Below are 13,908 nucleotides of genomic sequence, written 5' to 3' on the forward strand. Positions count from 1 at the left end.
CAACTCTCCCGTATAGACTAGCACCATTTGTGGAAGAAGTATTCAGACTCCTGATGTAGTAGAAATTTCTAACAACACAAGCTTCTTGAGTGATTTCATTTTTTTAAAACCAAGTACGTGGTACCTGTCAGATTAAAAAAAACTATAAAACGTTGTGTAAATACTTTAATTAGTTACCTCAAGTATAATATAATAATGGCTTCAAACAGCCATAACATTAATTAGTCTTGTAGAGGACAAGTGTCTCAACGTGCTGATAGAGGATTCCGTCCAGGCAGAAGCTCCTCGGAGTTTTACGAGCCTGCTGAACCACAGACACCGAGGCTTCCAACGTGCGGCGGCCGAACCGCACGCTTCCACAGGCCCCGCCCCCCAGGAGGAGCGGGGGAGGGGCCAGAGCGGAGCGGGGGCGGGGCGCGCTGTGCTACGGCTCAGTGGAAAGAAAGTGGAAAGTGAAAAAGACCTCAATGGACAATCCGAAATAAGTAAGTCGTGTGTTTTTATATAGAAAATCTCTTGAAATGCTTCTTGTAGCGCCGGTGGGTGCGCGCGCGCGCCGAGGAGAGAGTGGGACGTTCAAGGCGCCGGATATGTCCGGATTTTCCCAAACAATAGTCGAGAAGACGCGATGGTCGCCGTTTTTGTGAAACCACAGGGAAGTTTAGGACCCTCATCGGGCCCATTGTTGCTCTCACAGAGGCCACGTAGCTCTGCGGGTAGGTTTCAAATGCGAGAGGGCACGTCGGCGTCATATATATGTTACCGATGGAGGAATAAGAGGATCCAGCGGGTGATGCGCCTGGAAGGAGACGCGCGTCCTGCTGGATTGTAGGCCGAGGATTTTGAATTTGCTCCTCGGGGCTGGTGGGAATCTGAGTGCGTCCATTCATTTACTGTACGTTGAGGGGGGGGAGGAGGCGAGATATCTTGGCTAATTTGGAACCAGTAGGCGACCAGCGGGGCCTGGGAGTCTCCCATTGTCCTACTTTCACACGCTCCTTTTTCATGTTGTAGGTCGCGCAACTCTCCAATCGCCCGAAACGCGCCTGCTCCGTCGCAGCTCGTTCGCTCTTTGTGCGTGTGGAATATTGCTGAATTATTGACGCCTGACTGTGGACCCACGGCACCGACGCGCGGCGCCGAGCTGAAAACGTGCCCCAAAGCCTGTGCGCTCGTGTTTGAATACGGGCAGAGTCGGCGAGGCGCTGCGGGAGCGGTGCCAGGCCGCGGCCACATCTGCCCCGCACACATCTGCTGAGCGCCTGATAGGAGCCGTGTGATTTTGATTTGTGTGGAAAATCCATAATGCTCCGAGGAGACGCTGCAGGTAACAGGATACCCACGGGTTTAGCGCGAACTGCGTCCACGGGGCACGTTGTGGAGATTAGAAGCGGGACGCGGCCCGGACCTCGGCGCAGCGCTGCGTTGCGTTCACGTCCGGAGCTGTAATGAGTGCGTGCAGCACATTCACTCAAGCTCTGTTGTCACATGCTTCGCCTGCAGGAGGGTCATAAACGTTGAGTTGGTACACCGGATAATAATAATAATGATTAATAATAATGATGATTGATGTGAAGCATATAAAATGTATTTTTCCGAGTCTACAGAATGTCAGAACGGTGGCAGCCTCCTGTGTTACTTCAAAATAGGCGTTTGTCAGTATAAAAGCTTGAGGTCAAATACGATGATACAAAGAGTCAAGTCTCACGTTTGAGCGTCTGTGACTGCATGAAGGAGTTACTGAAGGCTATTTATCTCATTATAACCTAATCTGTTGTTAATATGGTCACTTGACCCAAGTCATAGTGACATAGTTTCCTCCCTGGTCCTCAAGTTGACTTCATTTTGCTGGATGACAGAAACTCAGGTTATAATTAGCCTTTGAGACAGGCACCAGTTCACCAGGACTGTTTCCAGTCCGGCCAGTTAAGATGTTCTGTTGATTCAGTGGTTTCACGTCTATGTGAGGACGTTGACTGTGTGTGTGTGTGTGTGTGTGTGTGTGTGTGTGTGTGTGTGTGTGTGTGTGTGTGTGTGTGTGTGGTGTCACTCTTCACTGCTGCATCTGGAGGTCATCACGGTCCCGTTGAAGTCCTGCTATCGGTGAAAAGGTCACTAAGGATCTTTAGTAACATCCCATTGGCTCCAGCTTCGGTGCAGTTTTCAGTTTTAATAGTGTAGGACATCATACTGTGACAGAAACAGTGGACAATTTATGGTTGTTATAGTATAATCTATTGTGTTGCGTTGTGAGGAGCTTCCTGTGGCTCTGAGTCCAGACAGAGTCCTGTCTGACCTGCGCCAGCGTCACCTCGGCTCGCCGGGCCACTTCCTGCTCGGCAGCGCTTTGTTTGGACATGAAGACGGATCGCGAGCAGGGGTTTGTTTGACTCGCGGCGCTGCGTTGAACCAAGCGCACCGCGTTGAATGCGTACACACACACACACACATACACACACCTGCTCCGGCCTGATGCCATGTGTGCATGATGCGGACAGCAGCAGTTGCCTTGTTTGTCCCTGGTTCTACCGATGTCCTCGCCACAGCAGCGTGTGTGTGTGTGTGTGTGTGTGTGTGTGTGTGTGTGTGTGTGTGTGTGTGTGTGTGTGTGTGTGTGGCCCTGATGACACTCCTCCCCTGATGGAGCCACTGTGTGTCTGCTTATTTTCACAGTTGGGATGTCAGGCCTCAAATGGCTGTTGAATGGAGCTGGTCACTTGATGGCCCAGATTGCTTTTCCACCCTGACAGCTGCTGTCTCAGAGCCAGCGGCTTCCACTGCTTGATGACAGCTTCATTTCTTTGTCTCTAGGAAAATCCTGCATCTCCCTGTTTTAAACACCTTGTGACTCTTGGCTTATTGTTTTTAGCAAAAATATCTGATAGATTTTTATTACAGATTTTATTAACCACAAAGTAAATATGTAGATATAACTGAACGTTGTTGATCAACAGCATGAAGATATGTAATAACAGTAACTAAGTTATAGCCAAACATATAATCACAATTTCTGATTACACTGTAAACGGTGTAATTGCAACTAAGTAAGTTGTAATTGAAATAAAGTAATTTCAAGGCTCCTAAGTAGTAAGTAAGTAGCAATTAAATGTATAAAGTAAATATTTCTATACTTTTTTACTTAATTACTGTACCTAATTATTTACACCTGCTACGCATAAATACTCTCGTATCCATCTGCATCTTTACTTATAACCTAATCAGTGTTTTGTTTTCCTGGAGAACCTTTGTGTAGACCCTTATCCTGGGCATCGGTTAATGAGCTGATATTGTTTTACACTCCTCTCTGGCTCAAGCCATAAAACCATTGGTCTGTGGCTCCGTTAGGCCTGAGGCCTCACATTAATGGTCTGAGCTGCATGGACGCGGGTCACTTTCTTGGCGCAGTCGCGTCAGTTGCGTGTAAAGAGAAAGCGGCGTATAGAAACTGCCTCACTGTCCGCTCGACAATAGCTGCACGGGAACAATGGTGAAAAAGGGTGAAAAGACACGTCCGTCTGACGCCACAGGTGCTGCAGCTCCAGCGCGTGGTCTGACTGCAAATGTTGTGACTCCCTCACATTAAAGTTCTGTTAAGCGTTGAGTTATCATTAATGAGCAACGCTGTGGTTTATTAAAGAGGCCGGAGGACACCGCCGTGAATGGGAAACTCGATCCCTCTCGCCGCTCGGCCGCACCTTCGCAGATCAAGTGCTCATATTCTCCCTGAGCCGCCGACGGAGAAACAGGCACCTATTCAGACGGGCCCCGGCGAACAATGCTGCAGCATCCGCCTCTGCGTTAAAGCCTGTTAATGACCAAGTGGCGTTACGTGACACTTAACATCTCGCTTCAGTCTCCTTTTTTCAAAGTTTAATCATTCACTCGGCTCAACATTCAGTCCAGGAGTTAAATAAATAGGAACCGAAGCATGGAAAAGAGTGATGGTCAAAATAAGTTGCATATGTTATAGATGTGGATCCAACTTTTGGAAGGAAACCCAATCTGCTTTTCTTTGCATGTGTGTGTGATGACGTGGATACCAGGGCAAACACAGGCGTGAAGTCATGTTAACATGGTGGCAAACAAAGGTGCACTCCACCTCAAGGGTCAGGGCTCAAAGCTGAGGTCAGTCCTTCAGAATGGAAACAGTGGGAAGCCTCAGCTGACACAATACTGAGACAGAGTCAGGCCCAAAGTTGGAGAAAGGCAGATTTGTTCATGTGTGTTGCCTCACATGCCAAGAATCTAGTGCAGTCATGAGATGCGTCGAACTCAGGCTGTCTGAGAGGATTTAAAATGATTTTCTGCATGTAAATCGATGTTCATGGTCCCCAGAAGGTAATCCGTCTATCATTCTGCCTCCATGGACTTAACTTAAACATTGTGTTTATCTCGTAAAGGATTTGTATAAGAGGTTCGAAGGGTCCTGCGCCTTTTCATGGTTCCCTGTGGATGAATCACTTGTCTCTGTGTTGACTCCAAGCAGGAGATGACTCTGTAATGTGAACCATGGTAATATGTGATGTTTGTCAACATGTTGCTGCGTCTTTGTCTCAGTCAGACACCGTCTGTCCTTGAATTTAAGGCCTTCGGATCGGAGGTGCTTCCTTGTATTTCGCAGTGTAGCTACATTTGCCTAATTGTTATTTTTAGGCAGCGGGCTGAACATCGAGCCCGCAGAGGACTTGTGATTGCTGTTTTGGCCACATTTCTCTGTCTGGAAAGGCGCGTTCCAGCTAAAGCCCCTCTGCCATTAGTTAAAACACTGTTTAGTATCAGTCTGGGAATGTTTTCCCTCATCGTCCTCTCTTTTCTCGCCTGTGACCTCCACTTCACTGTGCTCCTCAGCGTGGATCCGCGCTAACGAGCGCCTGGAGATGCTTGAGGGCAGCTGAGGAGGTCACGCCTCGAGCGCTGACGTTTCTCCTTTTCATGTGGAGGCCGCGCAGCCTTGAAGACGCTGCCGGTGAAAAATGCCGATGAGGAGCTCATTCCATGGCTGTTGCTAAAAGCCTGTGTTGATGCATCAGGGAGGAGGCGGTTAGTCATCGGAGCTTTGCGGTCTGGAAGAATGCGGTTGCGCTTTTAAACGAGGCGTCGGGCCGCGCAGTCCTCTCTGATCTGGTGCCTTTAAGGAGCAGTTGAAAGGCTTCAGCGGAAAACAGCAGATACAGGAAGTGAAGAAGCGGACTGAAGTCCCACATTCAGATTCTCGGTACAGTTTGTAGCTTGAGGGGAGGTGGATGTTCAGCTCGGTGACATTGATCAAGCATGAAAGCCACACAAAGTCAGTCCGGCGATGGCAGCGAGCGCCTCTCTTACCCTCAGAGGTCCGATCGGAGCCCGGAGCCACACCCTCCCTTCAGCACTTAACCAGCGTATGACAGCGCGACATCCGTCACGCCAGCACTTTTATTTTGCCCGTGTTTTTGTGGCCGGGGGCAGCGTGAGGTCAGGTTTCCGCGGCAACTGTCAGCCTCCAGTCCCCGTCCAGATGAACACCCTTTTTCATCGCCATGGCAGCGGAGAGGCCCTCGTTTCCCAGGGGACGAGGGGAGTGCGGGAGGGAATGTGACACTGCGAGAGGGAGGGAGAGGGCAAACAAGTTTTGTGAAAACACAGTAATCCAATATGGCCGCCATTGTGTCCGAGCCAACGGCGGCGGAGGCTGGCGTTCAGCGGGAGGATGTGCCGTCGCGTAATGATTAACCTCTCCTGACGCCCTGGAAGACGCGGTGTGGAAACGCTGAAGGCTCGGGCTCAACGGCACGCCGTCGGTGGATCGCGGCACTCCGTGTGTCAGGGGTTCAAATCCCACAGGAACAAACAGGCACAGACCTCTGATATGAAGGATCACGTTTGTAGAACGGACTGACACGCTTCCTGAAACCTGATGCTAATACTGCTCTCTGAATTGGACAATTTTCATACCGGAACAGGTTTAGCTCCTATCATGGTTTTATTCTCATCAGGTTGGGAATGTCAAAATCCAATATTTAAAAGAGCTCAAACATGTGGCTGAAACACAAACTATCACAATCTAAGGTTAAGGACATGTGGTTGCGCACTTAAACTACCTGAAGTGCACCATTGTCAGGTTCCCCTCCCTGAAACCTGATGCTAATCCTGCACAACGGGAGCGAGATCATTTTCCTGCTGCTGTTGCTCGTGAGGATTAAAGTGCGTGAACGTGTCATGTAAAACACCTGGAACAAGCTCGACCGCTCTCAGCAAATGTTTCGTGAGAGTTTACGAGTTGGTCACATGACAGCTATAACTGTGAGCTGAACTCGTCCTTTCCAGGGTCTAAAGCATCTCTCTCTCTCTCTGTTTTTCAGGTCACCTCCGCGCTCCCCTGCTGTGACTCCTACCCGCCGTCCTCTCCCACCCCTCATCCGTGTCTCCTCCTCCTCCTCTCTCCCGCCTCCCTTCTCCTGCTCCCTCCTCGTCGGCCTCCAAGATAGATTCCCTCAGGAGCAAGGTTGACCTGCTCAAGCTGCCCCTGGCTCTCTCCACCAAGTCCATCTCAGAGCGCAAGAGCCAGCTGGGAGGAGTCGGCGAGCAGCGCGGCCCGGGGGGAGGAGGCGGAGCTCGCAAAGCCCGCTCACCGCCGAGCCGAGACATGGACAACGAGTCGCAGTACTCGGGTTATTCCTACAAGTCGTCCCATTCCCGGAGCTCACGCAAGCACAGGTGGGTCACACAGACGAGCAGCCGAGCCCGTTAGTCACTGGGACCAGCCCCTAACTGGTTGTCAATTAGCATCCACAACATTAATGGAAAGAAACTCACTAAGATACTGAGTGGTGAGGAATGAGAGGATGGGTTTTGAAACATGGGACCTGGAGACAGGGACACGCTTGCTCAGTTGACCCTGATGCTTTTGGCTCGTGTGCTTCAGGGAACGGCGCCACCGCTCTAAGAGCAGAGACAGCAGCAGCCGCGCAGACAAGTCGGTCACCATCCAGACTCCAGGGGAGCCGCTGCTGGATGCAGAGTCCACCCGCGGGGATGAACGGGTCAGTGGAAACCACCGTGTCCCTGCGATATCTGTTATTTCTGTTGTTATCTCTTCCACACACTTTTCCGCCGCACTCTCTGAGGCCTCGGTTGTTTTTGTATCCGTCCGTCACTGCTCACGAGCAGGTGCTGACATTTCTATAAGTCAAGAGACTTACTTTAAGTGCTGAGGCATGTTGTCATTATGGAGCCAGCGGAGCCACGCTTGTTCTCACATGTGTGAAGTGGAGTCTTTCTTTAAATAGTAAAGAGCCAATTGAAGTACAGCTTAGTGCCGTCTGGACTTCAGATGAATTCATATTTCACTCTGTTTTTTGCACGTGGAAGTAAAATACCTTGCATTACTTGACAGGACGATAACTGGGGAGAGACCACCACGGTCGTCACCGGCACCTCGGAGCACAGCATCTCCAACGAGGACCTGACGCGCGTCTCCAAAGATCTGGAGGAGTCCATCCCGCTGGAGTGCAAGCGCTTCGTGGGCCCGGCTCTGGGCGGCTGCCTGAGCTTCTTCGCGCTGCTCACGCCCCTGGCCTTCCTCATCCTCCCGCAGGTGCTGTGGCGCGACGCCCTGGAGCCGTGCGGCACGCCCTGCGAGGGCCTCTACGTCTCCCTGGCCTTCAAGCTGCTGGTCCTCCTCATCTCCTCGTGGGCGCTGTTCCTGCGGCCGCCTCGCGCCGCGCTCCCGCGCTTCTTCGTCTTCCGCTGCCTGCTGATGGTGCTGGTCTTCCTGTTCGTGGCGTCGTACTGGTTGTTCTACGGCGTGCGGGTGCTGGAGCCCAGGGAGCGGGACTACAGGGGCATCGTGGAGTACGCCGCCTCCCTGGTGGACGCCCTGCTCTTCATCCAGTACCTGGCGCTGGTGCTGCTGGAGGTGCGACACCTGCAGCCGGCCTTCTGCCTCAAGGTGGTCCGGACCACGGACGGAGCCAGCAAGTTCTACAACGTGGGTCACCTCAGGTATGTGTGCCTTTACTCAGAGTATAAATACTCTAAACCTCAGAGAGTCTGATGTTTGTGACTGTGTGTGCTAGCGTCCAGCGGGCAGCGGTCTGGGTCCTGGACCGGTATTACAGTGACTTTCCCGTCTACAACCCTGCAGTGCTCAATCTGCCCAAGTCCATCCTGTCCAAGAAGATGACGGGCTTCAAGGTTTACTCCCTGGACGGTGAGCACCGATTTATTACCTATTGTGTCTTAAAACTTAGGCGTGAGATTTAAAACTCACTGGAACTCATTTTAATCTCTCTGCATGTGTGGTCTGGAAGAAAACACCGCCAATAACTCAACAGGCCAGTCTCGAGCCATGATCGCGGCCGCTGCCAGGAGGAGAGACAACTCCCACAACGAGTACTACTACGAGGAGGCCGAGATGGACCGCAGGATCCGCAAGCGCAAGGCCAGGTGGGTGGTTTGCTCTGTTCTGACCAAAAACAAAAGCAATACCTCCAAGGTTCCGCTGCATTTAACCGGGCTTCTTCCCGCTCCAGGTTGGTCGTGGCCGTGGAGGAGGCCTTCACTCACATCAAGCGCCTCCACGAGGACGAGGCCGCCTCCTCCCCAAAGCACCCCAAAGAGGTGATGGACCCCCGGGAGGCGGCTCAGGCCATCTTCGCCCCCATGGCCCGAGCCATGCAGAAGTACCTGAGAACAACCCGGCAGCAGGCGTTCCACAGCATGGAGAGCATCCTCACACACCTGCAGTTCTGCATCACGCACAACATGACGCCCAAGGCAAGAAGAGCAGGCTTTAAAACATCACTGGAAGCACTTTAAGATGTCTCTGGACTAACTCTGTCATGCTCTCCATCAGGCTTTCCTGGAGCGCTACCTCAGCCCTGGCCCCACCATGCAGTACCAGCAGCAGAACGGCAGGGGGCGCCAGTGGACTCTGGTGAGCGAGGAGCCGGTGACGTCGGCGCTGCGCCAGGGCCTGGTTTTCTCGCTGCGACGCCTGGACTTCTCGCTGGTGGTCACCGTGACGCCGCTGCCCTTCCTGCGACTCGGGGAGGAGTTCATCGACCCAAAGAGCCACAAGTTCGTCATAAGGCTCCAGTCGGAGACTTCGGTGTGAAGGCGTCTCCGTCTCCCTGCTGGATCCCTGATGCGGTGGGACACGCGGAGGCCCATCTTCCTCCCATCATGTCCTCTGCGATACAGAACGCATTCGAGGGGGTTCACGTGATTTAGAATCATCTCCGGTCAAACTGAGCAGCTCAATGATTGTCTGAACCTGGAAATAAACCGATGCCTTGACTTTTTCTTCTACTCTGTTGTTCCACTTTGAGAATCCCTCTTTTTCAAGGGGCATTTTTTCTTTGTGGTTCCTGTTTTGCTGTGACCACTGGACTGACTCAGCACACCAGAATGGAGGATTGCATCACTTCCTCTGTCTGCTGAGCTTGGCTCTGACTGAAGCGCTGGTGTGCCACTGCCTCCTGCCGTGTGTCACCTGTCCGAGGCGACGGGGGCACTTTTTATATTAGAAGTGTGACTTTTTTTTTTATCAACTCACAGAATGTAGCATCATGTGCATTGAACTAACACGTCGCTTCTCTGGGGCCTGAGGGTCAAAATGTCTGCTTTTTGGATGCACATTCCTAATTGGTTGCAACTCTGGACTCTCGTGGTTGTTTGAATCTGCAGCTTTAGTTTGTTCTACACTGGCATTTCTACTGTTAATGTGAAAACACCTGGTGTTAACGTCCAGTCCTGAGTCGAAGGATGGGGTTAAAGCCTTGACCCGAGCCTCTGGTGCAGTTTGTTTCTTAATTTTAATAGAAAAAAGGAAGAAGGTTTTAACCAATGTTATTCATGTAACAGGAAGCTATGTCTTTACCAGGAACTATTTTCGACTTCTGATTAATGCACGCAATTAAGAAGAGTTGTGTGGCTTCAAATAGGTCATATGTTTGTTTTTTTACTATGTTCCCTGATTCACTGCTGGTTACTAAGGTCAAGAAACTCTGTTTCTGTTGACTTTTTTCTTTCTTCCAGTCATCAGGGCAATTCTCTGGGCTCGTAGTTCAATTAAAAAGTAGCTTCTTCTTAAATTAAAACATTTACTTGCTCGTATTTATTTGCTGGTTTCACTAACTTGAAATGCGAGTTTCACAACATAAAGCTACTACGAGAACGAATGTCAGTAAAATGAGTAAACGAGACCTCCAGATACAGACTGTACGTTAACACTAGGTGTCCACAGGTCCATTACACGCTCTGTAACACACACACACACACACACACACAAATCTGTGCTAACCAGGCAGCTGTAGTTAAACTAAGAGCTGACGTGTCACGTTTTTGCCTTTCTATGAGAATCCCAAACTGGACGTGTGATTGTAGCTCCTGTCTGCAGCAGCAGCGTTGTCACCGCCTTGTGCCACAGCTGGAACGAGCCTCCATCCTTCTGCTCAGCCTTACTCTCCAGATGTGGAGGAGCTCCGTGGGGCCACATCCGTCTCCGTGCCAACTCCTCCTCCAGGTCCCGAGACTCACACTTAAGCTGGAAGTCGTCTGACGCCGCGACCTGAGCCGCTCTGTTGTATCTGAATACAGCGTTGAGCTGCTTGTGCTTCTCAGAGCAAACCCTTTACGTTTCTCCAGCGAACAGCTCTAATGTGTGTGGACTTTTATTGGAATGATCAACGCGCAGACTTTCTTAAATGCATGCTCGAGTTATTTCAGGCTCCAAAACATTTTTTATAATAACTTGTTTTCTATCATTTTTAAGGTGCCTAAGTTATGATGATGCAATTTTCTCAATGAATGTTTTTACTTTCGAAAACAAGTCTCTTGTAAAAAAAAACAAACAAAATTTTTCTTTTCAATAACTGTAGCTTGTATAGTGTGTTAAACCTTTTCATTATTAAACCATTTATTCCTTATAAGCCCTCTGTTTAGTTCTTTACTTTATTGCCAGGAAGTTAATGACATCTTCATAAACGTGTGTTGGATGATGAAGATGATGAATGTTTCTATTTCTGTTTGCATCTGTGATCACATTCTCTTGGGCCTGTGTTATATTTCAGGCAGGTTCTGCTTTCTGTTCCCATTCGATGTGCTGAGAGGATCGCGTCACTGGATTTGAGGAACCTTCTTCAACCAAAGAGCAAAAGCGCTTTTCTCAAGTGTTTCTGAGAAATGCGTCTGAAGTAGGATGGTACTGTGGTGGGCGTGTGGTTTCACAGCTTCTGAACGGACAGAGAGCCCCGGACTTCCTGTTCACAGCAACCTTCTGGCTTTTTTTCCCTCAGAGAACTCGCTGACAACAAGCAGCCCCTCCATCTTATCTGCAGTCGCTCCGTAACATGAAAGGAGCGTGTCTCATTGCTGTCTTTTTGATCGTCAACCTCACAGGCGCTGGTGAGGGTTTTCTACTGTGCTTTTGGTCCAACTGGGTCAACGATTCTTTAGAGCTTAGAACAAAATGCCGGTAGTGATGTGGTTGCTGTTGCTGTTTTCTCTGTGCAGAGGCTGCTGACAACATGAGCGTCTGTTATATTTTGGACGGGATCCTCATCTTGTATGGTATCGTTCTCACGGTTCTGTACTGCAGACTGAAGGTACGATGCCTGGAACCTCACACACACACAAACGGCTGTTATGGAAGTTTATGAGTGCTGCTTGCGGCTGTAAGAATATTATCTGATAAGAATGAGATTATATGAACAATTAAGTATTTGTTTAACACGTATGTGTCTTTTGTGGGTAAATAATGCAGTTACATGAGTTATTTATTGTTTATTTTTAGTAGAAAACTGTATTTTACTTTACTTTAATACTATTTGTTGATGTCAGTAAACTGACAGGTTCTAAACTTCAATCCACATTGAATAAACCAGCAATGTTACAAAGTAAAATCTGCATGTTTGAATCTAATTTTCATGGTCAATATTGTATGAATTATATAAACATTGTGGTTTATTTTTGACAGATGCGTCCAGCCAACAAACCCTCAGAGGTAAAATTAAATTAAATTGAAATAAAAAATTTAACAGAATCAGTGAAACATATTCGGATAAGAAAGTTTTAGTACTTTGGCTTTGCCTTGTTGTGAAACACAGTAGTTCTGCTTTAAAGTCAGTCTTTGTCATTTCTGTAATTTCCTGTAAGTCTGATTTGACCATCGGCCAAATTATTTATACACTGTAGACTCTCGCAGTTTCAGCTCAAGTGTCAGGTCTGACTTCCTATTCATGCAAAATGACTGTGAATTAATAAGTCATACTTATCCTAAAACATTAACCAAATAACCTGTGTTCGTGATGCTCCCATTTAAATGAGGAACCATCAAAAATAGCTTATGTTGCTTAAGCTCACTTCTTGAAAACGTTTCCATCCCACAGAAGCAGCCTGCCGGCGGAGGCATCTACGCAGTGAGTCTTTGCATTTTAATACATAAAAAAACATGACAGCATGTGAAAACCGGCAGCTGTTTTAGGTATTTTTACTTATCAGTACTAATCGACTCGTTTGCTTCCTGCAGGGCCTGAGCGCTCGCACCGCTGACACCTATGAGACCATCAACGTGAATAAGAAGCACCCTGTCGTCTGACAGGAGCAGAGGCGACAACGTGCACGACGACATGCAGCATCTCGCAATGTAGTAATGCATTGTTATGCATTTTTAAATGACGCATTTTTATATATACTACACCATGATTTATGTTTTAATGTTTAACATTTATCAAATCGCCTGTCACAAAGTCTTTAAGCTCCATGTGACGTCATGCTTCGGCTGAAGATGTAAATAGAGTCAGATTTTATTGATGTACAGCAGATTTAAAATATCATTGTCTTTTATTTTTTCCTATTAAGCAAACTCAACATTTTATTATCCCAGTTTAAATATATTCAACAAAAAGACTGTTTTTTGTTGTGTTTGTTGGTCACAGGAATAATAACGTGGTCCTGTAACATCAAACATGTTTTCATATAAGCTTATTTTAGATTTTGTGTTCAGAATGTGTTTGAAGGAAGTTACCAGTAGGAGGATAATAAGTGTAACACTCTCTCAATCAACACCAAGGGGAAATTTGCCAAAAGCAGATTCACACTTTTTAGCTCTACACGAGAAACACAAAGGCCTCAATTTCACACCTGAACCTGAAAAGCCTGTTAATGTTTCATCAACATGCTTATATATAATGTATTACATGAAAGCTTGGAATGCATGTGTTTTCTATTAAAATGACATTAGAAATACAGCAGTGACATTGGTTTTAATTATAGCAGGAAGCTGTTGTAGAAGAACAGAGGCCTGTGTTCAATGACCTGCCACAGCCTAGAAGGAACCTTAGGAACCTTATTATGAAAGGACAAATACTCTGATTGAGAAACAGACAAACACCAAGCCTGATGTCAGGTCACGCAATAAAAAGAAAAGATTACGGATCGAACAAAGGGAAACTGTGATGGAGACAGGGAAGAGGAAGCTGCCTGGATCTGTGTCTATAATCATATATACATCAACCCAATCTGACTTATATGAAACATTCATATACTATTAATACGTACAATATGAGTGTTTCATTTCAACATTCTGTTTATTTTGGACACAGTGAAATGCAGGTGTTCATTATTGTCAGGTGTAGCAGCAAAACATGATCTAAGTTTCCAGGTAAACCATCGAAAGAACAAGAGGAATGACTGAGCGTAAAATAATGGTACATAAATAAAACAACAGGTGAAAGATTGTGAAAAACACTCTATTATGAAGAAGATTTGACCCAACAGCAAAGGAGTCCAGTTGTAATCGCTCAGACAGCGGACCTGCACGCTACAGTTCAGTACTGTGTGACTTACGTACGACACCTGAACGCAGCCTTTGTGGGCGTGTCTGTCGGCAGTGGGCGGGGCCTCAGACAGGTGTGGAGGTTGGAAAGC

At 48.1% G+C, this 13,908-nt stretch overlaps 2 protein-coding genes across 3 annotated transcripts; both read left to right on the forward strand.

Moving 5' to 3' along the window:
• The first annotated feature begins 368 nt into the window (after positions 1-368).
• Positions 369-10,907, forward strand: LOC114844689 (vang-like protein 2). 2 transcript variants are annotated; one of them, XM_029132231.3, is made up of 8 exons: positions 369-485; positions 6,339-6,693; positions 6,902-7,019; positions 7,373-7,980; positions 8,055-8,188; positions 8,289-8,424; positions 8,511-8,754; positions 8,834-10,907. In XM_029132231.3, exons 2-8 carry the CDS (start codon positions 6,623-6,625, stop codon positions 9,092-9,094), a joined length of 1,572 nt encoding a protein of 523 aa, XP_028988064.1. In that variant the 5' UTR covers positions 369-485; positions 6,339-6,622; the 3' UTR covers positions 9,095-10,907. The 2 variants fall into 2 exon arrangements, with proteins under 2 accessions (XP_028988064.1, XP_028988065.1); XM_029132232.3 differs by lacking the exon at positions 369-485 and adding an exon at positions 536-716.
• A 194-nt stretch (positions 10,908-11,101) lies between these two features.
• Positions 11,102-13,229, forward strand: fcer1gl (Fc receptor, IgE, high affinity I, gamma polypeptide like). Its single transcript, XM_029132234.3, has 5 exons — positions 11,102-11,385; positions 11,494-11,585; positions 11,957-11,983; positions 12,369-12,398; positions 12,509-13,229. The coding sequence occupies exons 1-5, from the start codon at positions 11,331-11,333 to the stop codon at positions 12,575-12,577; spliced, it is 273 nt and encodes a 90-aa protein (XP_028988067.1). The 5' UTR covers positions 11,102-11,330; the 3' UTR covers positions 12,578-13,229.
• The last annotated feature ends 679 nt before the right edge of the window (positions 13,230-13,908 follow it).

Source organism: Betta splendens, chromosome 17 (assembly GCF_900634795.4).
Source record: "Betta splendens chromosome 17, fBetSpl5.4, whole genome shotgun sequence".
Classification (NCBI taxonomy): Eukaryota; Metazoa; Chordata; class Actinopteri; order Anabantiformes; family Osphronemidae; genus Betta; species Betta splendens.

Coding starts and splice junctions, on each gene's coding strand:
- LOC114844689 (XM_029132231.3), top strand. CDS start 6,623: ATGGACAACGAGTCGCAGTACTCGGGTTATTCCTACAAGTCGTCCCAT. Junction 7,981..8,054: donor TACAACGTGGGTCACCTCAG/GTATGTGTGCCT, acceptor TGTGTGTGCTAG/CGTCCAGCGGGCAGCGGTCT. Junction 8,755..8,833: donor CGCACAACATGACGCCCAAG/GCAAGAAGAGCA, acceptor GCTCTCCATCAG/GCTTTCCTGGAGCGCTACCT.
- fcer1gl (XM_029132234.3), top strand. CDS start 11,331: ATGAAAGGAGCGTGTCTCATTGCTGTCTTTTTGATCGTCAACCTCACA. Junction 11,386..11,493: donor CGTCAACCTCACAGGCGCTG/GTGAGGGTTTTC, acceptor TTCTCTGTGCAG/AGGCTGCTGACAACATGAGC. Junction 11,984..12,368: donor CAGCCAACAAACCCTCAGAG/GTAAAATTAAAT, acceptor TCCATCCCACAG/AAGCAGCCTGCCGGCGGAGG.